Source organism: Oncorhynchus mykiss, chromosome 3, assembly GCF_057628025.1.
Source record: "Oncorhynchus mykiss isolate SJ-2025 chromosome 3, ASM5762802v1, whole genome shotgun sequence".
In the NCBI taxonomy this organism is placed as follows: domain Eukaryota; kingdom Metazoa; phylum Chordata; class Actinopteri; order Salmoniformes; family Salmonidae; genus Oncorhynchus; species Oncorhynchus mykiss.
The window spans coordinates 41,660,169-41,687,767 of NC_143024.1; the positions used below are offsets into that span (position 1 = coordinate 41,660,169).

A 27,599-nucleotide genomic window follows, 5' to 3' on the forward strand; every position below is an offset into this window, starting at 1 on the left:
TTTCTCTCCTTGCCTGTAGTACTGGGTTAATGTCAGTGTGGTGGCTGAACTACTTCAGAAGCTCCCGTGAACAGAACTCTCTCAATTGCTTTTTTTTGTGTGTCTTCTCACACATTGGGAATGTAGCTGGTCAGTATTCAGCAATGCGTATACATTAAGGAGGTTGCCTAGCGGTTAAGAGCGTTGGGCCAGAAACCCGAGAGGTTGCTGTTTTGAAAACCCTGAGCTGGCAAGGTGAAAAATCTGCTGTTCTGCCCTTGAGCAAGGCAGTTAATCCCCCAAATCTACTGCTCCCCGGGCGCTGTTGATGTTAAGGCAGCCCCCCGGTGCACTTCTGATTCAGAGGGGTTGGGTTAAATATGGAAGATGAAATTTGGTTGAATGCATTTAGTTGTGCAACTTCGTAGGTTTTCCATTCCCCTGCTAGTTTGTTAGAGAATGATTAACAGTGACTGTGTGGACTGCCAAGCTGGATCAACACTGCAGCTGTAAGTTGTTGTTTTTTTTCCTCACAGAATGTATAGTCCTTGTTTTAAAGAAGTCAGGGGGCACATCCTTTTATTCCTAAAATGTCTGTTTTAATTTTAGTAATGCAAGATTTCAGTAAGCCTAAGTACAAATAAGTCATACACACTGCATTTATCATTCATATTCCAGTACCCAGCCTGACCTGACTACATTTACATTTCCTGCACATGAGTGACAGTTTATTTCTATAAAATGTCAAATTATTTTTAACTGACTGTAATGTTGCTTGAATCTGAAAAACTTGCTTTGAACAGATTGCATTTATTGAAACTGGTAACTGTGCTCGACTTAAAATATGAAATTGTTGAATGTAGTTTCTCTCTGGTGGTTGTTTTCTGTCTTCAGATAAACGGAAACTGCTGTGGACATGGCGTTTCCTCTTGGCTGAATTGGTCTGGCTGCAATCACATGCTCCGATACCCCAAAATCTCTGTGAAACCACTTATTCTCCCTAGTGCACTGACATTAAACCATTTGGCGGTCAACCATGCCGTTTTCCCTTACACTTTGGTTTATATAGTTTCCTTAGGTGACCGATCTAGGATCAGCTCCCCCAATCTCAACTTTAGCCATTAGTGGGGGAAATGTAAAACTGACCCAAGATCAGCTTCTAGGGGGCAGGTTCACCCTACATCTTTGAGTTCCACATCCTTGTTAAGCCACACAGGAAATACCCCTTTACTTGGCACCGAGCACATTTGCTTTGAGTGAAGAGAAAAGACTATACTTAATGAAGAGGGGGAATTTTTTTTTGCCCAGCTCCACTAGCCCTCTCTCTCTCTCCTGTCCTTTTCTCTCATACTTTCCAACAAAGAGAAGGCTTGTGGATAAAAGTCAAATCCTAGAAATGTCACCTGGTCTATTTTATTGGAATTATCACTTTAAAACTTAAAAGGATTGTGCAGAAAGAAAAGTCATGCCAGGGTGCATTGTACCAAACAGATGGTTACATTGGGCAGTGGTTTGTCAAAGTAGGACAGAGTGTACTGTATATTGGACTATTGACGTGTCCATCCATGCTTGTAGCAGGGATGGGGTTTGTCTGGAGGTTATCAGGAGACAAAATCCAGGGCAGAGATATGGCAAGCAGGATGGGGAGCTTATTGTTGCACATAAGTGTCAACTGTAGAATATCCCAAATGTACCACGTAATGCAATTTTTCACCAACAGGATTTTTTTTCTTGTTTTTTCGCCAGTCCAATTCCCACGCACTTGTCTCTCACACATTCATAAACCTCTACAGTCACTCATGCTTTTTCTCTCTCTTTCACACACACACACAGTGCCAGTTCACATGAGCCATGTCTCTTTCTCCTTGTTGAACTGCTCTGCCCACCTCCTGGTGAGCTCCAGGTAGTGTTCAGGTTGGTGCGGCTGGTAATCCAAATACAACCTGGTCACCGTCTTTTTTGGCACAGCCCTCTCGATCTGTGTGCCCTCGTGCCACTCATTGAACGACGTTATAGTGACTATCTCGGGCCGCACGTTCAGCGCTGCCTGCAAGGCCGTCTCGTAGTAGCGACCGTTGACGCGGTTGCGCGTGTTGTGGTTGTTCCACGGTCTGACCGCGGTGTCGATGTAGCCTGGCCCGGCGCTAGGTATAAATAACAGGTTGTTACCGTCGCAGAACGCCTTGACGGCGATCCAGTTCTGGTGGGATGAACCAAAAGAAAACCCGTTGGAGGCGAAGTACGTGTACATGCCATCGAAACCACCGGCAAGAATGTCGTGCTTGTGGCGCTCCTCCACAATGAGGGCGATGAAGACACTGTCGTACGCCGTGCCGCGCAGGCTGTGGGAGCCCGTGGGGTGGAGCAGGTCGGACCAGTTCTCGGGCGGCGTCAGATACGAGTCATAAATGTAGAACAGAGGCAGAATATTCCCCGTGCTAGAGGTGAACTTGTAGAAGGCTCCGTGGTCCCCGTACCTTCAAACACAAATAAATGGACAGGAGATTATAGGTACAGATTTGAATATTTGCATGGAAAAAATTACCTAGAAGTAACCTAATAAAGATAGGAAGCACATTCTAGATTCATATACATGTAATTTAGCATTCAGGAGACGGCAGGGGGAGCACGCCCCCATCCACATCGAGAATGTTAAAAGCTTCAAGTTCCTCGGCATACATATCCCTGTGTGGTGAAGGTGCGAGGCTGTCTCTTCAACCTCAGGAGGCTGAATATATTTGACTTCGCCCCAAAGACCCTCACAAACTTTTACAGATGCACAATTGAGAGCATCCTGTCAGGCCGTATCACCTCCTGGTGTATGACAACTGCACCGTCCGCAGCCCAACGCATCACCGGAACCACACTGCCTGCTCTTCAGGACATCTACAGCACCCGGTGTCCCAGGAAGGCCAAGAAGATCATCAAGGACCTCAGCCACCGATCCATGCCCTGTTCGCCCCACTAACATCCAGAAGGCGAGGTCAGTACAGGTGCGTCAAAGCTGGGACCGAGAGACTGAAAAAGAGCTTCTATCTCAAGGCCATCAGACTGTTAAATAGCCATCACTAGCTAGACTCCGCCCAGTACCCTACCCTGAACTTAGTCACTGTCACTAGCAAACGGAACAAAACGGGGATAAACATACCTGAATTTGTCCAATGGAAACTCTCATTTGCAACTGTTAGACTAATGAACACAAACAATATCGGCTAGATGCAGGCATGAGTGTGCAAGGCGGTCACTTTGATTACAAATTTGTCTCTCAACCTGTGTGCACCTACATTGTAAACGTTAATTCAAAGGCTACGTTGTAGCAACCTCATGATCCATATAGGGAAATTTGAGTGTCATGTAGTAGCCTAAACCTATCACTGTTACATTGAACTGGGTGAATGGAATATGAATGGGAGTCATCCAATATGCTTTAATAGAAATAAGGCCATGCTCATGAAAAAATGGGATTTATAGGCGTCACTGGTCTATACATTCCATTTTGTGTGTGTACAGTGGAAGTCAGAAGTTTACATACACTTAGGATGGAGTCATTAACTCGTTTTTCAACCACTCCACAAATTTCTTGTTAACAAACTATAGTTTTGGCAAGTCGGTTAGGACATCTACTTTGTGCATGACACAAGTAATTTTTCCAACAATTGTTTACAGACAGATTTATTTCACTTATAATTCCCTGTATCACAATTCCAGTGGGTCAGAAGTTTACATACACTAATGACTGTGTCTTTAAACAGCTTGGAAAATTGCAGAAAATGATGTCATGGCTTTAGAAGCTTCTAATAGGCTAATTGACATAATTTGAGTCAATTGGAGGTGTACCTGTGGATGTATTTCAAGGCCTACCTTCAAACTCAGTGCCTCTTTGCTTGACATCATAGAAAAAGCTAAAGAAATCAGCCAAAACCTCATAAAAAAAATTGTAGACCTCCACAAGTCTGGTTCATCCTTGGGAGCAATTTTCACGTTCATCTGTACAAACAATAGTACGCAAGTATAAACACCATGGGACCACGCAGCCGTCATACCGCTCAGGAAGGAGACGCATTCTGTCTCTTAGAGATTAACGTACTTTGGTGTGAAAAGTGCAAATCAATCCCAGAACAACAGCAAAGGACCTTGTGAAGATGCTGGAGGAAACCGTTCCAAAAGTATATATCCACGTAAAAATGAGTCCTATGTCGACATAACCTGAAAAGTCGCACAGCAAAAAAGAAGCCACTGCTCAAAAACCGCCATAAAAAAGCCAGACTACGGTTTGCAACTGCACATGGGGACAAAGATCTGATTTTTTGGAGAAATGTCCTCTGATCTGATGAAACAAAAATAGAACTGTTTGGCCATAATGACCATCGTTATGTTTGGAGGAAAAAGGGGGGTGCTGGCAAGCCGAAAAACACCATTCCAAATGTGAAGCTCGGGGTGGCAGCATCATGTTGTGGGGGTGCTTTGCTGCAGGAGGGACTGGTGCACTTCACAAAATAGATGGCACAATGAGAAACGAAAATGAAAGGAACATTTCAAGACATCAGTCAAGAAGTTAAAGCTTGGTCGCAAATAGGTCTTCCAAATGGACAATGACCGCAAGCATGTTTCCAAAGTTGTGGCAAAATGGCTTAAGGACAACAAAGTCCTATTAAAAAAATTGTGGGCAGAACTGAAAAAGTGTGTGCGAGCAAGGAGGCCTACAAACCTGACTCAGTTACACCAGCTCTGTCAGGAGGAATGGGACAAAATTCACCCAATTTATTGTGGGAAGCTTGTGGAAGGCTACCCAAAACATTAAACACTAGTTAAACAATTTAAAGGCAATGCTACCAAATACTAATTGAGTGTATGTAAACTTCTGACCCATTGGGAATGTGAAAGAGATAAAAGCTGAAATAAATCCTCTCTCTACTATTATTCTGACATTTCACATTCTTAAAGCAGTGATCCTAACTAACCTAAGACAGGGAATTTGTACTAGGATTAAATGTCGGGAATTGTGAAACATTTAAACTCAGTTTATTTGGCTACGGTGTATGTGAACTTCTGACTTCAACTCTGTGTATATATAACTCAGCAAAAAAATAAATGTCCCTTTTGTAGGACCTTGTCTTTCAAAGATAATTTGTAAAAATCCAAATAACGTCACAGATCTTCATTGTAAACGGTTTAAACAGTGTTTGAACACTTGTTCATTGAACCATAAACAATTAATGAAAAAGCACCTGTGGAATGGTCGTTAAGACACTAAGAGCTTACAGACGGTAGGCAATTAAGGTCACAGTTATGAACTTAGGACACTGAAGAGGCCTTCCTACTGACTCTGAAAAACAGCAAAAGAAATGTGCCCAGGGTCCCTGCTCATCTGTGTGAACGTGCCTCAGGCATGCTGCAAGGAGGCTTGAGGACTGCAGATGTGGCCAGGGCAATGAATTGCAATGTCCGTACTGTGAGACGCCTAAGACAGAGCTACAAGGAGACAGGACGGACAGCTGATCGTCCTCGCAGTGGCACACCACGTGTAAGAACACCTGCACAGGATCGATACATCCGAACATCACACCTGCGGGACAGGTACAGGATGGCAAGTACAACTGCCCAAGTTACACCAGGAACGCACAATCCCTCCATCAGTGCTCAGACTGTCCGCAATAGGCTGAGAGAGGCTGGACTGAGGGCTTGTAGACCTGTTGTAAGGCAGGTCCTCACCAGACATCACCGGCAACAACGTCGCCTATGGGCACAAACCCACCGTCGCTGGACCAGACAGGACTGGCAAAAAGTGCTCTTCACTAATGAGTCATAATTTTGTATCACATGGGGTGATGGTCGGATTTGCGGTTATTGTTGAAGGAATGAGCTTTACACCGATGCCTGTACTCTGGAGCGGGATTGAGGTGGAGGGTTGTGTCACAGCATCATCGGACTGAGCTTGTTGTCATTGCTGGCAATCTCAACGCTGTGCATTACAGAGAATACATCCTCCTCCCTCATGTGGAACCCTTCCTGCAGGCTCATCCAGACATGACCCTCCAGCATGACAATGCCACCAGCCATACTGCTCATTCTGTGCGTGATTTCCTGCAAGACAGGAATGCCAGTGTTCTGCCATGGCCAGCGAAGAGCCCAGATCTCAATCCCATTGAGCACGTCTGGAAGAGTGGGGTAACATCTCACAGCAAGAAACGGCAAGAACAGCAAGAACTGCAGTCCATGAGGAGGAGATGCACTGCAGTACTTAATGCAGCTGGTGGCCACACCAGATACTGTTACTTTTGGACCCCCCCCCCCCCCCCCCCCCTTGTTCGGGGACACATTATTCCATTGAATCTTGTTATGTTCATACAAATATTTACACATGTTAAGTTTGAAAATAAACGCAGTTGACAGTGAAAGGACGTTTCTTTTTTGCTGAGAATATATATACAGTATATTACACACACACTACGACATTGCTCATCCTAATATTTCTTAATTCCATCATTTTTTAGATTTGTGTGTATTGTTAGATATTACTGCACTGTTGGAACAGTGCATTTTGCTACACCCGCAATAACATCTGCTAAACATGTGTAAACAACCAATAGAATTTGATTTGAAGTGAACTGTGTCTGTCCTTTAAAAGGGTCTATGTTGTCTGAAAACTGCTGTTTCATCAGGAAAGTTCAAGGTTTCACTTTGTGTCCACTTCAGTTTAAAGTTATTCTAAACAAAGACAACACCTACCTGTCGATGATATACTTGATGTTGTCATGGACACTGTGGTCGCTCCGCCCTCTGTAAGGCTGGAGGTGAAATGCAACCTGGGAAGAAAATGAAAAACATCTTAGTCCACGGCTTTCCATTCATTGCATTGTTGTCACATATTTGTAAGTGTGTCTATGCAGCCAACCCAACCATCTAAGGTGATGAGTTTGTATTGACTCAAACTCTAGAGAATATTCACATTTGGAAAGGTGACAGGAGCTGGGCTGTGTTCAGCTGCCCCTTGGGTCTAATTGAGAGCTATTCAAAGCCTAAGGATGCAGGAGGAGCATGACAGCCATTATTATGCCGCCATTATAATAAGCAGTTGTTACAACAAGAAAATAGCTTCAATTGTTGTGTCCAAATACTGGTGGAGTCCACTAATAACATAATCTGACCTGAAGAACAGTTTGCAGTTCTCCCAGGGTCTGCTCGGTGAGTTTAAACAGGAAAACGGCAAGATGACAACCATCTGTAAGCATTTGAGAGAGGACATTATTTCTGTATGTGAATCCGTGATAATGAGGCGGAACAACGTTGTAGATAGAATTGCAGAATCTCCGCAGGGCCTGGACGGAGTCTGACGACAAAGGGAGTGAAATTATCTTGGGGAAACTGAAGATGGACCACAGGAAGATTGAGTTGGAGCACGCCAAGGGGACTGGAAAACCCACCTCCAGCCCAGGTGACAGGCACAGGCTGATAGTCGTCAAGTTTCTGAGGTTCAAGGACAAGGTAGCGGTTCTGGAAAGAGCCATGAACTTGAGAGGAATGTACATCTTCAGTAACGAGGACTATCCTGAAACTGCAGCTAAAGAGAAAATAACTTATCCCGGCCATGAAAGCTGCCAGAGTGCGTGGGGCTATGCTTCCATCCAATATGACAGGCTCATTGTCCACCCTCCCTCCCAAAAGCCTGAAAGGGATGAGAGAGCCAAGCCTATGGATTTGTAGCTTCAACCCCACAGCACACTTACACACACCAACTGATTAATGGACTGCTAAGTGTATGTTGTTGTTTTTCTCTTTCTTTGTTTGTTCTTTTTGATATTGTGTCTTTCTCTGAGAAGCTACCCAGGAAAGGGCTGAAAATAGCCCATATTAATATATGTAGCCTTAGAAATATGGTTAATGAAATCAATAACTTGCTAACATCAGATAACGTTCATATATTAGCCAATTCTAAGACTCACTTAGATAATTGTTTTGATGATACAGCAGTAGCCGCAGTGCAATAGAAAAGAAAGGAATGCTTATGGGGGAGGTGTTGCTATATATAGTACCAGTCATAAGTTTGGACACAGGGTTTTTCTTTATTTTTATTATTCTCTATATTGTAGAATAATAGTGAAGACATCAAAACTATGAAATAACACATACGGAATCATGTAGTAACCAAAAAAGTGTTAAACAAATCAAATATATTTTTGATTCTTCAAAGTAGCCACCCTTTGCCTTGATGACAGCTTTGCACACTCTTGACATTCTCACAACCAGCTTCATGAGGTAGTCACCTGGAATGCTTTTCCAACAGTCTGGAATGAGTTCCCACATATGCTGAGCACTTGTTGGCTGTTTTTCCTTCACTCTGCGGGTGATTGTGGAGGCCAGGTCATCTGATGCAGCATTCCATCCTTGTTGGTCAATTAGCCCCTACACAGCCTGATAGTTCCACTAAGTGCAAACCAGATGGGATGTTGTATCGGTGCAGAATGCTGTGGTAGCCATGCTGGTTAAGTGTGCCTTGAATTCTAAATAAATCACTGAGTGTCACCAGAAAAGCACCTCCACACCATCAGACCTCCTCCATGCTTCACGGTGGGAACCACACATGCGGAGATCATCCGTTCACCTACTCTGTGTCTCACAAAGACACGGCGGTTGTAACCAAAAATCTCAAATTTGGACTCCTCAGACCAAAGGACAGATTTCCACCGATCTAATGTCCATTGCTCGTGTTTCTTGGCCCAAGCAATCTCTTCTTCTTATTGGTGTCCTTTAGTAGTGGTTTCTTTGCAGCAATTTGACCATGAAGGCCTGATTCACGCAGCCTCCTCTGAACAGTTGATATTGAGATGTGTCTGTTTACTTGAACTCTGTGAAACATTTACTTCACTTGAAGAAACATTCAAAGTTCTTGAAGTTTTCCAGATTGACTGACCTTCGTGTCTTAAAGTAATGATGGACTGTCGTTTATCTTTGCTTATTTGAGCTTGCCATAATATGGACTTGGTCTTTTACCAAAGAGGTCTATCTTTAAGACAAAGGAGATAATTGTGGACTACAGAAAAAGGAGAACCGAGCATCCTGACTGGTTGCACCACTGCCTGGTATGGCAACTGCTTCGGCCTCCGTCCGCAAGGCACTACAGAGGGTTGTGGGGTTGGCCCAGTACATCACTGGGGCAAAGCTTCCTGCCATCCAGGACCTCTATACCAGGCGGTGTCAGAGGAAGGCCCTAAAACGTGTCAAAGATTCCAGCCACACTAGTCATAGACTGTTCTCTCTGCTACCGTCACGGCAAGCGGTACCAGAGCACCAAGTCTAGGTCCAAGAGGCTTCTAAACAGCTTCTATCCCCAAACCATAATACTCCTGAATATCTAATCAAATGGCTACCTAGACTATTTGCAGGGCGTGACTAGGGGGTATTCTAGTTTATCATTTCTATGTTGTGTTCTAGTTTATATTTCCTATGTTGGTGTTTTGTATGATTCCCAATTAGAGGCAGCTGGTAATCGTTGTCTCTAATTGGGGATCATATTTAAGTAGATATTTCTCCCACCTGTGTTTGTGGGATATTGTTTTGTGTTTGTGCATGTGCACCACGTAGTCATGTTTAGTTGTTTTTTCTTTAAGTTTCACTTTGCAATAAATATGTGGAACTCAAAATCCGCTGCGCCTTTGTCCCGTTCTTACGACAACTGTGACAGTTTCTTTGAAGATTCTCAAATATAAAATATATTTTGATTTGTTTTACACTTTTTTGGTTACTACATGATTCCATATGTGTTATTTCGTAGTTTTGATGTCTTCACTATTATTCTACAATGTAAAAAATAAATAAAAACCCTGGAATGAGTAGGTGTTTCCAAACTTTTGACTGGTACTGTATATTCAGAGCCATATCCCAGTAATGCTTAGAGAAGATCTCATGTCAAGTGTTATTGAAGTAGTGTGGCTACAGGTTCACCTGCCTCATCTAAAGCCTATTATTTTGATTTGTTGCTATAAGCCACCAAGTGCTAACAGTCAGTATCTAAATAATATGTGTGAAATGCTTGATAGTGTAGAGAGGAGAGAGGTCTACTTTCTTTGGAACTTGAATATTGACTGGTTTTCATCAAGCTGTCCGCTCAAGAGGAAGCTTCTCACTGTAACCAGTGCCTGTAATCTGGTTCAGGTTATTAGTCAATTTACCAGGGTGTTTACAAGCACTACAGGAACAAGATCATCCACATGTATTGATCAAATGTTTACTAATACTGTAGAACCCTTCTCTAAAGCTGTATTCGTACCCATTGGATGCAGTGATCACAAGATAGTGGCTATATCTAGAAGAACCAAGGTTCCAAAAGCTAGGCCTAAAATAGTGTATAAGAGATCATACAAAGGTTTTTGCTGTAACTCTTATGTGGATGATGTAAAAAATATTGGTTTGTCTGAACTGATTAATAAGGAGCATCAAGATGCAGCACTTGATGAATTTATGGAACTGCTTCTTCCAATTATTGATAAACATGCACCTGTTAAGAAACTGACTGTTAGAACTGTTAAGTCGCAATGGATTGATGAGGAAATTAGAAACTGTATGGGGAAATAAATGGGGCAAAAAGAGTGGCTAATAAGTCTGGCAGCACATCTAACTGGCTAACTTACTGCAATTTGAAAAACGATGTGACTACACTCAACAAAAAGAATAAGAAACTGTATTATGAAGCCAAGATCGATGATATAAAGAATGATGGAAAAAAAACTTTGGCATACTTTAAATTAAATTATTGGCAGAAATACAAATTCAACTCCATCTTTCATTGAAGCAGATGGCTTATTCATCACAAAACCATTTGATGTTGCCAATTATTTGCATGATTAATTGGCAAAGTGGTCAAACTTAAGCAGGATATGTCAACAACGAACAGTGAGCCATCGTATTCATGCATAAAAAAACGAATAATGAAAAAAAAGCATTGAAAGTTTGAATTGTGTATAGTTCGTGTGTGACAGATGGAAACATTTTTAGCACTGAATAATGACACACGTCGTGGCATTGACAATTTAGATTTGAAGGCTACTGAAGATGGTAGCTGACTCTATGGCCACTCCTATCTGTCATATGTTTAATCTGAGTCTAGAGGAAGGTGTTTGTCCTCAGGGTTGGGGGGAAGAGAAAGTCATTCCACTACCCAGGAGTGGTAAAGCAGCCTTTACTGGTTCTAAAAATTGTGTTGGACCAAATAATATTGAAATTTCTTTGTAGACAAATTGACAACAGACTTTCAGTATGCTTATAGAGATAGGCACTCAACATGTACTGCACTGACGCAAATGACTGATGATTGGTTGAACGAAATGGATAATAAGAAGATTGTGGGAGCTGTACTGTTAGATTTCAGTTAAGCCTTTGATATTATTGACCATAACCAGTTGTTGAGAGAACTTATGTTTAATGGTTTTTCAACCTCTGCCATATTGTGAATTCAGAGCCATCTATCTAATAAAACTCAGTGTTTTCTTAAATAGAAAATTCTCTAGCTTCTCTAATGTAAAGTGTGGTGTACCGCAGGGCAGTTCTCTTAGCCCCCTACTTGTTTATATTTTTACCAATGACATGCCACGGACATTAAACAAAGCCTGTGTGTCCATGTATGCTGATGATTCAACCATATACATGTCAGCAACCACAGCTAATGAAGTCTCTGAAACCGTTAACAAGGAGTTGCAGTCGGTTTTGGAATGGGTGGCCAGTAATAAAGTGGTCCTGATCATCTCTAAAACTAAGAGCATTGTAATTTAGTACAAATCATTCCGTAAGCTCTAGACCTAAGCTGAATCTGGTAATGAATGGCATGGCTGTTTGACACGTCGAGGAGACTAAATTACAGTGCCTTGCGAAAGTATTCGGCCCCCTTGAACTTTGCGACCTTTTGCCACATTTCAGGCTTCAAACATAAAGATATAAAACTGTTTTTTTTTGTGAAGAATCAACAACAAGTGGGACACAATCATGAAGTGGAAAGACATTTATTGGATATTTCAAACTTTTTTAACAAATCAAAAACTGAAAAATTGGGCGTGCAAAATTATTCAACCCCCTTAAGTTAATACTTTGTAGCGCCACCTTTTGCTGCAATTACAGCTGTAAGTCGCTTGGGGTATGTCTCTATCAGTTTTGCACATCGAGAGACTGAAACATTTTCCCATTCCTCCTTGCAAAACAGCTTGAGCTCAGTGAGGTTGGATGGAGAGCATTTGTGAACAGCAGTTTTCAGTTCTTTCCACAGATTCTCGATTGGATTCAGGTCTGGACTTTGACTTGGCCATTCTAACACCTGGATATGTTTATTTTTGAACCATTCCATTGTAGATGTTGCTTTATGTTTTGGATCATTGTCTTGTTGGAAGACAAATCTCCGTCCCAGTCTCAGGTCTTTTGCAGACTCCATCAGGTTCTTCCAGAATGGTCCTGTATTTGGCTCCATCCATCTTCCCATCAATTTTAACCATCTTCCCTGTCCCTGCTGAAGAAAAGCAGGCCCAAACCATGATGCTGCCACCACCATGTTTGACAGTGGGGATGGTGTGTTCAGCTGTGTTGCTTTTACGCCAAACATAACGTTTTGCATTGTTGCCAAAAAGTTCAATTTTGGTTTCATCTGACCAGAGCACCTTCTTCCACATCTTTGGTGTGTCTCCCAGGTGGCTTGTGGCAAACTTGAAACGACACTTTTTATGGATATCTTTAAGAAATGGCTTTCTTCTTGCCACTCTTCCATAAAGGCCAGATTTGTGCAATATACGACTGATTGTTGTCCTATGGACAGAGTCTCCCACCTCAGCTGTAGATCTCTGCAGTTCATCCAGAGTGATCATGGGCCTCTTGGCTGCATCTCTGATCAGTCTTCTCCTTGTATGAGCTGAAAGTTTAGAGGGACGGCCAGGTCTTGGTAGATTTGCAGTGGTCTGATACTCCTTCCATTTCAATATTATCGCTTGCACAGTGCTCCTTGGGATGTTTAAAGCTTGGGAAATCTTTTTGTATCCAAATCCTTCTTTAAACTTCTTCACAACAGTATCTCGGACCTGCCTGGTGTGTTCCTTGTTCTTCATGATGCTCTCTGCGCTTTTAACGGACCTCTGAGACTATCACAGTGCAGGTGCATTTATACGGAGACTTGATTACACACAGGTGGATTGTATTTATCATCATTAGTCATTTAGGTCAACATTGGATCATTCAGAGATCCTCACTGAACTTCTGGAGAGAGTTTGCTGCACTGAAAGTAAAGGGGCTGAATAATTTTGCACGCCCAATTTTTCAGTTTTTGATTTGTTAAAAAAGTTTGAAATATCCAATAAATGTCGTTCCACTTCATGATTGAGTCCCACTTGTTGATTCTTCACAAAAAAATACAGTTTTATATCTTTATGTTTGAAGCCTGAAATGTGGCAAAAGGTCGCAAAGTTCAAGGGGGCCGAATACTTTCGCAAGGCACTGTAAAGAGATGTTTTGCTTTTTTGACACCCCACTCCACAAAGCAAGTCCTGCAGGCTCTAGTTTAGTCTTATCTTGATTATTGTCCAGCCATGTGGTCGAGTGCTGCTAAGAAAGACCTAGTTAAGCTGCAGCTGGTCCAGAACAGAGCGGCACGTCTTGCTCTTCATTGTAATCAGAGGGAAAATATAAATACTATGGATGCCAGTCTCTCTTGGCTAAGAGTTTAGAGACTGGCTGCATCACTTCTTGTTTTTATAAGAAACATTAGTGTGTTGAAAATTCCAAATTTGTTTTCATAGTCAACTCACGCACAGCTCTGACACACACACACTTACCCCATCAGACATGCCACAATCCCCAAATCCAGAACAAATTCATGAAAGTGTACAGTATTATATAGAGCCATTATTTCATGGCATTCCCTTCATCTCATTTTGCTAAAATGAACAGCAAACCTTGTTTAAAAAAAACAGATAAAGCAACACCCCACGGCACAACGTCTCTCCCCTATTGGACCTAGATATTTGGTGTGTATGTATTGATACTGTATGTAGGCTATGTGACATTTTTAAACATACAGAGTTCTGTCCTTGAGCTGTCCTTGTCTATTAATGTTCTGTATTATGTCGTGTTTCATGTTCTGTGTTGACCCTAGTAAGAGTAGCTGCGGCTTTCGCAACAGTCACATTTCTCGGCCAACAGAAGTGGACGAAGTGGGTGCACGGAAATGTCCCCATACGAGACAAAGGAAGCACACAGTGGTGGTGTTAATATGTTGTACAACCTTTACAGACTGTGTTATAGGATTGTCTCAGACAATGACTGTTTCAGCACTGGTGTTGTGCCATGACAAATAACCTGACACATCTATCCCAAGGTCATTTGTCATCCACTAAAGCCCAGTGAATCATAGTACTATTCCTCAATGAGGAACAGAGTGGCTGATCAGCTACGAAACAAATACAAAAATGCTTAACTTGGATTTTTAAGAGTAAGCGTGGAGAATTTCACTACTTTGAATTATATATGATCGAAGTGGACCACTTTTCTTCTCCCACAACTGGTTCCCCAGGGACCCAGCAAGAAGGAAACTGGATGGATAGAGCCATAATAGAATGGAAGCAGCAACACCTCACCAGTTTGCTAACATAAGTCTGCTGCTTTTGTTGTAGATCCATCATTCACACCTGAGGCGTGATTAAATTCCTGTCTGAGCTCTGCCTCGCCACTCCCTGGTTCTGTCTGCCAAGACACTGTAGCACTACCCTATAAAATACTTTGTTGTCATTTATGGGGTTAGCTAGTGTTTACCATGGGCTGTGGAGATTAAAGTGCTAAACATGTTGTAGGTTTAGCACGTTGTGCATTTTTCATGACTGGGAATGGTCTTTTATGCTATAAAAAGACTTGTCATGATGCTGTTAGGATACCATTCACTATGGAGAATAAAGTGCTAAACATTTTACACATTGTTAGGCGATGCATGTTGTCTTTGTCTTATTATGGAGAGGGACTGTAGCCAAGTATAGTGCATTAGATTGGGATAGGTTGGAGTAGGGGGTATGGCAGTATTGAAATGAAAGTGAGTGGCTACTGGGGCTTCCTAACCAGTTGCTGTGGTGATGTAACTTGGTGACACCAAGGGCTCAAAGTGTCACCATGACATTGGGACAAAAGTGTGCTAATGGATTGGAGTGGTGCTGGCTAGGGATGGGAGGCAAGGCGGTTTTAAACTGTTGTCCTGTATAGTTAAATGTGGTCATGGGGAGAAAATCGTTGTTGTCGCTAATGGTGGCAGCTAAGTGCTTCAGTGTCGGATGAAAATAAATTTTAATTTGGAGCCCCTGTGTCAGGGTAGCTCACTATGGTTGTGTAGGCCACTCGTCTGATATCAGTGTCGAAGGCAATAAGTGTAGGAACAACTCTCCGTAATCTGATTAATGTCTCGAGGCAAGGTATCATTAGAGGGAAATTACAACTCTTTCTGTGCTAATAACTTAGATTGAAAGCTGAGTGACTCGGACGAAAAAAGTCATTATAGTTTTTAAAGCCTGACATTTCTCTGTCTAATTATTTCTCCCTAAGAAAAAGAGCTGTCACCATCTCAACTCCCGCTCACCGCAGATGACTTCCGCCTCTGGAATAGCCCGCTCATTTTCCACCCGAGACACATAAGGTCATTACACAGCAGCAATTTAGACGGAAATGAGAGACCCAAGCAAACCAAGAGCATTTCTCACAGACAGACCCAGCCCTATCACCATCACCAGAGCATAGAATTGGCTGAATCGAGTCGAATACAACGTAATGCACTGTAACAGGCCCTTAGGAGGGGATTTCAACCGTCCGTTAAACTACCCAGACAGCATTTCAAAACAGTCAACACCATATAGTATTGAACGTATCATGAGATGTTGCCGCTTCGTACTTCCAAGAACGTTTTCGGTTATATTAGTTTGATTTCAGTAGGGTTCTACACACTATGGTTGTCAACTTCTCATCAACATCAAAGTATAGCAGGCACACTAACCATGCACCCCAAATGGCACCCTAGTCCCTTTGTAGTGCACTACTTTTGACCAGGGCCCATCATAATTGGTGCACTATGAATGGAATAGGGTGCCATTTGGGATGCAAGCAAAGTCTTGTGAGATGGAAGATGGAAGCTGCATGCTGTGCTGGGCATCTGGGGATGGGGAAGTGTGCCTGACAGCATGGTCTGCCCACACATGGGCATCTCTGCACTGCTGCTGCTGTGCAACATGTCCTACTTTCCTGCCCCTTGGGACCCGGAATGTTCAGGGAGGAAAACTGAGTCATGGGACCGTCACCCCCGCATATCCCGATCCCCCCCCCCCCCCCCCCCCCGAGCCCACACACAGCCCCTCAAGGGCCAAATGGGAGTTTCAGCCTGAGCTACTCTCCAAGCAAGCAGTGTGACCACAATTGTTCGACTCAGTGGAGCTCTGGAGCTTTCAAACGCAAGAGGATCTGCTCTTAAACTCCAACCGTACATACATAATACAAAAGCTGTGTGGGCGCCCAGACTTGATTTAGGGGCTTTGTCCAATGCTATTCTTATATAAACAAAACAGTGTAAGGTCCCAGATTTAGGAGTCTAAGTCAGTGCCTGTAGTAGTATTGCCTGGCTACCCAGACTCCTCGCTCCGGCCAAATGCTACGACACACCCGCCACAGAGGTTAGTTTCTTTTCCGCAATGAGTCTGGATCTGAGTACCTCCTCAACCCTTCCCCGAATGTGAACACTCGGGCCGTCTGACTGGTCCAGAAACTGATGAGTTGGGCTAGAGCCAGAACACACGTGGGTTTGATACTCTGATTGGTTTGAGACGATCCAATCGCTGATGACCCCACATCCCTGGTAGACTAGTCTAGACCTGTTCTGGCCAGTGTTTCTAAGGCTTTTTCAGACTGTGAAGATTCAGCATGTCTGTCTCGGGACTGTCTGCTGTTATTCAGACCATGTCACACACAGAGCTCCCTTAGATTGCTCTGTCAAGCAGCAAGTTATGAAGGCTCTGTAGCCTCCGCTCATTGTGATCACCTCAGGTCAGACTGTAAAGAGAAGTTCCCTCACGACAGATCTGACAGGAGAGGGATGACAAGACTGATTAACAGAGAGATGGACTGACTGAGCAGGTACCATGTCATACATTCACCTGCAGCAGTGAAAAACACTTCACGCTGGTGCCCCCTAAAGACTTTCTCTTCCAGTCTCTTTATTTGACAACATTGTTTGTGTCCATGAAATATAACAATATCTTTCATGTACAACATTCACATTTCCTTTGAAGAGGCTACACACATTGGGACCTCAAATTATTGCTCACTTTTGCCACTAAGGATCCCTCAGAAGGAGTACATTAGAATGTATATGAAAGAGCCCCATGATGAAGTGAAATGCATGGTGGGATGCTGCCACTGAGTATAAAGTGCCGAATCCTAACTTGAAATCCATATGCTTGCATGTTTTTGCATAAGTCATGCATTGATAACAATGGGACAAGTTATGCCCATGGAGTTTATGTTAGGGTTCAACCCATTTCGATAATGCATTCTACTGCTAATACCCCGTCTTACATATTGGTGTGAAAGAGGAGGCAAAATTATACCTTTTAATCTGCCTTGTCTTTGCATAAAAATCCAGGAAGATTGTAGTGCAAGAGGGCCTCTTTTACATGAGACACTTTTTTGTTGTTGCTTCGTAGCTAAAAATTATTAGAGACCCAAGACATATTTTTCTACGGTCAGCAGTTTGTGAAGATTTTGCACTAAAGGCACTCCAACAATAGATGCCCTTATGTGCAGTGGGAGAGGGAGAATGTGGTCAGGAGAAAGTGGGCACTTGAACAGGATACTGCTGCAAAGTACCACTCTAAATGTTCTATAACAAGGTTATTAAAGGGTCAATCTCGGATTGGTACATCCATTTTTGGACTTTTAAAATAATAATACAATACTTGACCAAAAGTATTGGACACCAGCTCGTCGAACATCTCATTTCAAAATCATGGACATTAATATGGAGTTGGTCCCCCCTTTGCTGCTGTAACAGCCTCTAATCTTCTGGGAAGGCTTTCAACTAGATGATGGAACATTGCTGCGGGGTCTTGCTGCCATTCAGCCACAAGAGCATTAGTGAGGTCGGGCGATTAGGCCTGGCTTGCAGTCAGTGTTCCAATTCATCCCAAAGGTGTTCGATGGGGTTGAGGTCAGGACTCTGTGCAGGCCAGTCAAGTTATTCCACACCGATCTTGACAAACCATGTATGGCCCTCGCATTGTGCACGGGGGCATTGTCATGCTGAAACAGGAAAGAGCCTTCCCCACCTGTTGCCACAAAGTTGACAGCACAGAATCGTCTAGAATGTCATTGAATCCTGTAGCACTAAGATTTCCCTTCACTGGATCTAAGGGGCCTAGCCCGAACCATGAAAAATAGCCCCAGACCATTATTCCTCCTCCACCAAACTTTACAGTTGGCACTATGCATTCGGGCAAGTAGCGTTCTCCTGGCATCCATTACATGATGCTCCAGACTAATAGTTATTGTGCTGATGTTGCTTCCTGAGGCAGTTTGGAACTCGATAGTGAGTGTTGCAACCGAGGACAGACGATTTTTACACGCTACGTGCTTCAGCACTATGCGGTCCCATTCTGTGAGCTTGTGTGGCTTCCTATCACTTCACAATAACAGCACTTACAGTTGAATGGGGCAGCTCTAGGAGGGCAGATATTTGACGACCTGACTTATTGGAAAGATGGCACCCTAGTCACTGAGCTCTTCAGTACGGGCCATTCTACTGCCAATGTTTGTCTATGGAGATTGCATGGCTGTGTGCTCGATGTTATCCATCTGTCAGCAAAGTGTGTGGCTGAAATTGCCAAATCCACAAATTTGAAGGGGTGTCCACATACAGTGTATATAGGCCCCATCCCTTAGCTGTTTACAAAAAACGTGGCTGGGACCACTTGTTGTTGTTTGTTAAAGTTATCTTTCCCTACTTTGGCTTTATTTCTTTACTGCTCTCTTGTCTCAGTAAAGTTGCAATATTTTTGTATAAAAAATTCTGAATCCTTCAGAATGAACTATAACCTCTGTACTGTTAGTTTGATTACTTATGCTCATAAGAACTGAGGTCTGGGAGTTTGATATATAGTTTAGTTGAACTTTACTTATAGTACACTGGCATTACATGGTTATTCACAAGGCTTCCTAGCACAACTATCTGTTGCGTGTAAAACATGGAACTGGAATCTTTCTGTACAAATACACGGACTGGATTACGGAATAACATTCACAACATTACACGTACAACAGACATTTATTTTCTGTACTTGTGCTCTTATAAATATACATTTTGAATATCGTATTATTTGCATGATTTTTATGTAGCAGAGATTCTCATGCAAACACAAAAACAATTCATCTCTCAATTTTCTTTAAATGCGATCGTGTGTTGAGCAAACACAGAGTGTGTATTATCGATGCAACGCGGCTGGAGAAAGAAGCTCTAGCTCAAGCCTGTCTCTCTTGTCACACTGCACTCAGTCCGCATTCATTCGCACAGGCACGAGGCTCGCAATGCCCCTGAGCAGTCTTTAAAGGCCCAATGCAGTCAAAAATGTGATTTCCTGTGTTTTATATATATTTCAATAATATATGGTTGGAATAATATGGTTACAATTGCATTGTAATTGTTTGTAAGCTTGTGTAGCCGAAAATGAATTTATGATCGTATGCTATCCATTTGTTGTTTGTACAGTGTTCTTTGTATGCCATTTTAATATTGGAGAATTTACCAATGATATTAGGCCACTTTTAGCCATGATTACAGACACCTGTGTCTTTTGACACTATATAAATGAGTCATCCCGCAGTGTTTGTGATTATACCCTGATGAAGACAGCTTGACTGTCGAGCTCCTAGAGTGTGCGGCTCTCTTTTATTGTCAAGTTTTCTACTCCGCTAGCCAGCACCTCGCCTAAATAGGTTTGCGTTTCTTTTTCTTCTAGTTTGGAATAATATGATGAAATTGTGAAAATCATGATAATGCCATTTTAGTGTAAGACCTATTTGAAAAGACCGCCTGAAATTTCAGCCTGTTGCAGTAGGATGGAGTTTTGGCCTGCCTGGTGACATCACCAGGCTCCCGGGTGGCACAGAGGTCTAAGGCACTGCATCTCAGTGCTAGATGTGTCACTACAGACCCTGGTTCGATTCACAACCAGCCGTGATTGGGAGTCCCATAGGGCAGCGCACAATTGGCCCAGTGTCGTCCGGGTTAAGGTTTGGCCGGGGTAGGCCGTCATTGTGAATAAGAATTTGTTCTTAACTGACTTGCCTAGTTAGATAAAGGTTCAATTTTTTTTAAATAAAAAAATCAGCAGACAGTAAAGTAGTTAATTAATAGACCAATAAGAAAGAGTTCCAAACCTCTGCCAATAACAGGTATTTTATGGTTTTCCCTCCTAGACAGTCCTAGCAATATTCTTGCTTGAGAAATTGCTCTTTGTTTCTTTTTGACCATTTTAATTGAAAACAATCACAGTATGGTGATTTTATTGAGATAAAAACAGCTGCAATGGATCTTTCAAACAAACACACACACACACACACACACACACACACAAATGCAAGTAATCCTGCCGCACAGCTGTCTACTGACACACAGATACCCAGAAGTGTTCTGCCCATAGTGCCCCCTCAGATTTGTCCTGTTTTTTATTTTTCAGATGTTAAATGAAATACTCAACTTAATTTTTAAGCCCACGCTTTATCATAATTAGGGGCCACACACATAAAGAGGTATGCTTAGATAACCTATGGAGAAAAATATACATTGTTTTTACATAGAATTAGACATAATAATTATTGCTCTAGATTGCAGGAAAATGCTGTTTCAGGTGTTTGACAAATTCACCCCTGGATACACCACTTAAACTGCCTTAAAGTGTCTTAGACACATTCTCACACTTCCAAGCACTCAGGGTGAATGGATACACACCACTCAAACGGCTGCGTGGCTGTTTTTATATATCGGTTATGTCATCCAAGATGCTGCCGGATCAAGCCAGTACAGCTCACTTGGAGTATCTTTTTTTCCTTTGAACATCTTGAAAAGCTACTATGTCTCTGCTGCATTTACTGTGCATCTACCATCTGATGTTACACGTATCGAATTACGAAGAAGGGGCCCTCTAAAAGGTTCATGAGCTTCAATGCAGTCCGTGACAGCAGGCAGAGGGGACTCGACGTGTCGACGTTGACACAGTCGTTATCTCTGGGATGGCATTTTCTGACCTAATTTGGCAATAGGTCATGTAGTAGTCCCTGATGTGTTTCCCTGCTCATCCCATAAACAACAGTTCCCGCCGGCAGCTTTCTTATGTCCCCTCTGCTCTTAGTTAGAGATGTCCTCATCCTCCCTCCCCGCTGCCTACTCAAAGTCATGTCACACTTGGCTATCAACTTTTTTGAAGTAATGGTACACTATTGTGTATTATAATACTATTGTACAGTCTTAGGATATGTTTACCAGGTGGTTGTGTAACTTTGTTCTTTGGAAGATTCCTTACCACAGCACACATTCTTATCCAGAGCTGAATCCCAAACACTGATTCCAAAGCAAAGCGTCTCTCTCTCTCTCTCTCTCTCTCTCTCTTTCTCCTCTTTCTCCTCTCTCTCTCTCTCTCTCTCTCTCTCTCTCTCTCTCTCTCTCTCTCTCTCTCTCTCTCTCTCTCTCTCTCTCTCTCTCTCTCTCTCTCTCTCTCTCTCTCTCTCTCTCTCTCTCTCTCTCTCTCTCTCTCTCTCTCTCTCTCTCTCTCTCTCTCTCTCTCTCTCTCTCTCTCTCTCTCTCTCTCTCTCTCTCTCTCTCTCTCTCTCTCTCTCTCTCTCTCTCTCTCTCTCTCTCTCTCTCTCTCTTCCGTTCCTTACCTTGAGGTTGTGTCTGTGAGCAGCGTCCAAGACGGCCGGCACCAGGTCCTCTGTGGGCTCCCCGTTGTCATCGGCCAGGCCCGGAGGGTACCAGGACAGCACCAGCACCCCTAGACCACACAGGACAAGTCTCTCTAAGTCTCCACACAGGACCTTTCAGGTTGGCTATACCCCACACAGAAATATAATTACTAGAATGTGGAAATAAAATGACTAGAAAGGGAAAAGCCGCTGGCCGCTGGCTGCTGGCCCACTTATCACAGAACATTGACTTTAATGGGATTGTCCATTCTAGTCATTCTATTTCAATGACCACACATCTCTGATACGCAATCCTGAACCTTGTGATGTCCCTGTTACACCATTTTATTATTGATGTGATCGCTGCCAGTTGTAGGCCTACAATAGGATCTCTATGGGCCAACATTCCTCAAGAGTTCCACTGACTTCAATGACTAACTTTGATGCATATAGTCTACATATTCTGCCAGATGTACAGTTGAAGTCGGAAGTTTACATAAACTCCATTAATAGCTGGTAACATTGCCTTTAAATTGTTTAACTTGGGGCAAACGTTTCGGGTAGCCTTCCACAAGCTTCCCACAATAAGTTGGGTGAATTTTGGCCCATTCCCCCTGACATAGCTGGTTTAACTGAGTCAGGTTTGTAGGCCTCCTTACTCGCACACACTTTTTCAGTTCTGCCCACAATTTTTTTATAGGACTGAGGTCAGGGCTTTGTGATGGCCACTCCAATACCTTGACTTTGTTGTCCTTAAGCCATTTTTCCACAACTTTGGAAGTATGCTTGGGGTCATTGTCCATTTGGAAGACCTATTTGCGACCAAGCTTTAACTTCCTGACTGATGTCTTGAGATGTTGTTTCAATATATCCACATAATTTTCCAACCTCATGATGCCATCTATTTTGTGAAGTACACCAGTCCCTCCTGCAGCAAAGCACCCCACAACATGATGCTGCTACCCCCGTGCCTCACAGTTGGGATGGTGATCTTCGGGCTTGCAAGCCTCCCCCTTTTTCCTCCAAACAAAATGATGGTCATTATGGCCAAACAGTTATATTTTTGTTTCATCAGATCAGAGGACATTTCTCCAAAAAGTGCAATCTTTGTCCCCATGTGCAGTTGCAAACCGTAGTCTGGCTTTTTTTTGGCGGTTTTTGAGCAGTGGCTTCTTCCTTGCTGAGCGGCCTTTCAGGTTATGTTGATATAGGACTCGTTTTACTGTGGATATAGATACTTTTGTACCTGTTTCCTCCAGCATCTTCACAAGGTCCTTTGCTGTTGTTCTGGGATTGATTTGCACTTTTCACACCAAAGTGTGTTCATCTCTAGGAGACAGAACGCGTCTCCTTCCTGAGCGGTATGACGGCTGCGTAGTCCAATGGTGTTTATACTTGCGTACTATTGTTTGTAAAGATGAACGTGGCACCTTCAGGTGTTTGAAAATTGCTCCCAAGGATGAACCAGACTTGTGGAGGTCTACAAATTTTTTTCTGAGGTCTTGGCTGATTTCTTTTGATTTTCCCATAATGTCAAGCAAAGAGGCACTGAGTTTGAAGGTAGGCCTTGAAATGCATCCACAGGTACACCTCTAATACAGTGAAATATGAGTGAAATAATCTGTAAACAATTGTTGGAAAATGTACTTGTGTCATGCACAAAGTAATGTCCTAACCGACTTGCCAAAACTCTAATTTGTTGTGGAGGGGTTGAAAAACGAGTTTTAATGACTCCAACCTAAGTGTATGTAAACTTCCGACTTCAACTGTATACTGTTATGGCTCATTTGGCATACATTGCTTGCGTTGCACATTGCTCGTGCTCTCTGTCTCCTTTATTCCAACAGGCAACCATTCTACTGTATCTTTATCCAGCATAAGTGATGCCTCATATCTGAGTGATGAAAAATGCCTTCCTACATGCAGTTAATCTTTATGCACTCTGTTTTAATCGTAAGAGTGAGTATCTTTCAGTACACACATGAAGTGACAGCTCATAAATGTCTACGTTGCAGCCAGAGGAATTGTTTCCCACGCGCTCATAGAGGGGAATATCAAAAACGGTTTCTGTCAAGCAGCCAGCAAGACAGGCATGTCCACTTTGGTCACAAGCTGTGTGGAATATTTGATTACAATTTCAAAAAATCCATGGTCACATGTATTAAAAAGTTATGTCCGCACTGTTCATTTTATTGTGTGCTTCTCGCGGAGTGGAATCAGTCACCGCTGCAAGCAGGATATTATTTGGATTTTTTTATGGGTCTTTGTGCCCGTGGCTTTAATTAAATTTACTCATTTTAACTAAGCACATTCAGTTGGCCTTTCTGTGTTCCATCTGTCACAGTGTTCGGTTTAAGGGGAAGGGAGGGGAAAGAAATGGGAAGGGACGATTATTTTCCGGATGGTGTACAATAACCAGTTCAGCCGAAGGCAGACAACATTAGCATGGCTCGATTGGCTGCCCCATCAGTCGTTTTCACACCCAACTCCAAGGCATCATCACTCCCATTTTGGTCAATACAAGTAGCTTACATTTTTCGTGGAAAACATAGGCTACTTATTTCAGACAATGTACATGCCACTTCCGGTTATGGTTTTCAGTGCTGACCTTTGCAGTGGACAGCCATGGCCACTTATCTTATAAGACTTAAGGGATCCTTCTACTGACTGATGGATTTTCAATAACTTTTTAGAGTAAAAAGGGGACTTCCTATTCGCGCGTTCATCTGTTTGTATGTTCGATCTCAGTGAAATACAGATAAGCAGCAAACACATATTATTCAAGTGTTCAATTGTTCACATTCATGATTGCTTGGAAGTGGATGTCAAGATTAACACCGTTCTAAAACTGCTGTGAGAAAAGGCTTGTCACGACTTCCGCCGAAGTCGGGTCCTCTCCTTGTTTGGGTGGCGCTCGGCGTCGCCGGTCTTCCAGCCATCATCGATCCACTTTTTATTTCCCATGTGTTTTCTCGTGTTTTTCCTCACACCTGGCTTCAATTCCCTCAATCACTTGTTGTGTATTTAACCCTCTGTCCCCCCATGTCTTTGTGTGGGATTGTTTACTGTCAGTCCTTATGCACGTGTTTATTGGTGCGCAACTGATTTTTTAAACCAAATATCTTGTTATTTCTATGCCGTTGGTTTTGATATTAAACTGCTCCGGCTATTACCAAGTTCTGCTCTCCTGCGTCTGACTTCCCTGCCACCGGTTACGCACCCCTTATAAGGCTGCTGGTGGGTTTAGGTGAGCGTGCGGAGCTGTCCACTACATGAGTGCTGAAATAAACCGGCAGAGCGCAAGAGAAGTGAATAAAAATGAATTGTGCGGCCATAACTTTTTAATACGCGCGACCATGGCTTTTTAGATATTGTAATCAAATATTACACACAGCTTGTGACCCAAGTGGACATGGCTTGATCAATTAGCTGCATGCATACTCTGTGTCTGTGCCAGTGGCCTGTTGTGCTGGCTGCTTGACAGAAACCGTTTTTGATATTCCCTTCTATCAGGGCGTGGACAATAATTTCTCTGGCTGCAACATATACATTTATGAGCTGTCACTTCATGCGTGTACTGAAAGATACCCACCATTACGATTTTTAAAAATGGGGTCTAAAGAGTCACTGCATGTAGGAAGGAACATTTCCTCACTCAGACATAAGGCATCACTTATTCTGTCTAAAGATAGAGTAGAATGGTTGTCTGTTGGAATAAGGGAGACAGGCAGCACGAGCAATATGCAACACAAGCAATGGATTCAAATGAGCCATCACAGTATACATCTGGAAGAATATATAGCCTATATGCATCAAAGTTAGTCATTCAAATCTTTGGCCCATATATATCCTATTGTAGCTGTGCTCAAAGTTGAACAAAATGTCAAAACTTTAAAGTTAACTGGACAGGCACTGCAGCAACCAAACTAATGCGAATGTTAAAACTTGTTTGTATGTTTCAGGATAGAAGAACCACTGCACCTTTGCACTCTACCTGCAGCAGCCGCTCCAATCTGCTCCATGTGTGACTCCAATACATCCGGATCTCTCGAGCTGTACGGACCGAGCTCAGGGTAGAAACTGGAGCCGATGTCCTCCGGCGGCATATGCCTCCCTTTCGGGTAACTGGCGGCGATTTTGGGGTCCCAGTGTGGCACGAGGACATGGTCCCAGTGCATGTATTTCCCATCCATCGACGGGTTCCCGTACCACACGCTGTAAAATATGTGGACGTCGTAAAATATGGTTCCTTCAGGTCCCGAGTTTGATAAAACTACTTTGGCGCGCACCTGCCCCGGGGAGGAGACGACGTCTTGGGACACCGAGCGCCGGTCCATCCTTCCTCCAATCATCGGCAGGAGGCCCAACCCCGGGGCCAGGTCTGAGAACCCATCGCTGGGCTTCAGAGTTCTCAAACCCATCATGGTTCCAAAAACGAAGAGTGTAAATAAAAACAGAGCTATGCACGCTTTCTTCCGCAGCCTGGCCATTGCGGGTAGATTGTCTCTCAGATGTGATTCCTGCTGGAGTGAACTGGGGGTTCGTGGTCGGCTGAAGTCAGCGATGTGGATAAGACTTGCTTTTCTCCAAACGTCGTATAACCTATAGGCAGTATACTATAACAGTTCACCTACTACACTCTAGAAAATGATACAGGAACGCAGAAAATGTATAACTTTATGATTAATTGCCTAATAACTATTAGCCTACATGATTGCGGACGAAGCCTAATGGTCGCGTTGCATGACGCAGTGGAATCTGGCATTGCATTTAGATCTCAGTGATGTGAAATTATTTGTCCCTTTATCAGGTTCTCAAGCGGAGTTAACTTGCTCAATTCAACCAGTTAACAGAATATCGTTGTCTTAAGGAGCCCACGTTACCTTGTAGCAGTGTAGAATGTGAAATAAGGATACATTACACATTTTGATTAGTTTTCCCCAATTGCAATAATGAAGGCAATAGCACCATCTGATTATATGAGCTCTTGGAGAAAATGTGCACATTTCGAATAAGAATAGCCTCCATGTCAAGTGATCAAATCTCTGATGTCTTTCTATCGTCTATAGGCTACAGTCAGATGTTGTCTTCTGATATGGCTGTATTGCCGTTACACTATTTCGCTTTTCGCTGCTGGCTCGATGTGTCTCCTACCTAATGCTTTACATTAGGCTCGGAAGTAAACCCACGTAGTGACAGCAACGAAAACGTTCTAAATTCAATGCAACGAGATCCTGGACGTGCACACTCCGTGGTCGCTGTCCATGGTAGCAATTCGCCATCGGCGCCATTGGCTGCTTTTTACAGTCCATGTTTTGTTACATGGAGGCGGAGCTTTGGCCGGTCTGGTGTTATACTGAGATTTGTTTTACATAATGTTTGGCGCAAGGGGACTGACTGGTGGTTGGCAACTATAGGCTATGCATGTACCTATACAAAGTAGGATATTGGAGCCTTATTGATGATGATAATCGACTGTAAGTTACATACGCAATAAGGTCAGAGTTGCAAAGTTGCAGTGTAGCCTACAGGATGAACATGCTGTCAAATGAACAATAAAGCCACATAGACTCCAGTCTTTAACTCATAACGTATACCTTTCCAATGAGGTGGTCATCGGTGAAAGTGGTATTGCCTTAACCCATAACAGTCTTAGCCATGTCTAAGCCGGGGGT

The 27,599-nt window shown here is 43.0% G+C and overlaps 1 protein-coding gene across 1 annotated transcript; it reads right to left on the bottom strand.

Annotated features, from left to right (window-relative positions):
• Positions 1-556: 556 nt before the first annotated feature.
• Positions 557-26,869, bottom strand: LOC110517624 (glycoprotein endo-alpha-1,2-mannosidase-like protein). Its single transcript, XM_021595595.3, has 4 exons — positions 25,919-26,869; positions 21,904-22,013; positions 6,709-6,785; positions 557-2,456 (listed from the first exon to the last, which is right to left on the bottom strand). Exons 1-4 carry the CDS (start codon positions 26,412-26,414, stop codon positions 1,820-1,822), a joined length of 1,320 nt encoding a protein of 439 aa, XP_021451270.1. The 5' UTR covers positions 26,415-26,869; the 3' UTR covers positions 557-1,819.
• Between the last annotated feature and the right edge of the window lie 730 nt (positions 26,870-27,599).

Bases quoted from the DNA above. Each gene is read 5' to 3' on its own strand.
- LOC110517624 (XM_021595595.3), bottom strand. From the start codon at position 26,414: ATGGCCAGGCTGCGGAAGAAAGCGTGCATAGCTCTGTTTTTATTTACA. The intron at 22,014-25,918 runs GTAGAGTGCAAA...TGTGTGGTCTAG, and splicing joins GATTGGAGCGGCTGCTGCAG to GGGTGCTGGTGCTGTCCTGG. The intron at 2,457-6,708 runs GTAGGTGTTGTC...TTGTGTTTGAAG, and splicing joins ATCAAGTATATCATCGACAG to GTACGGGGACCACGGAGCCT.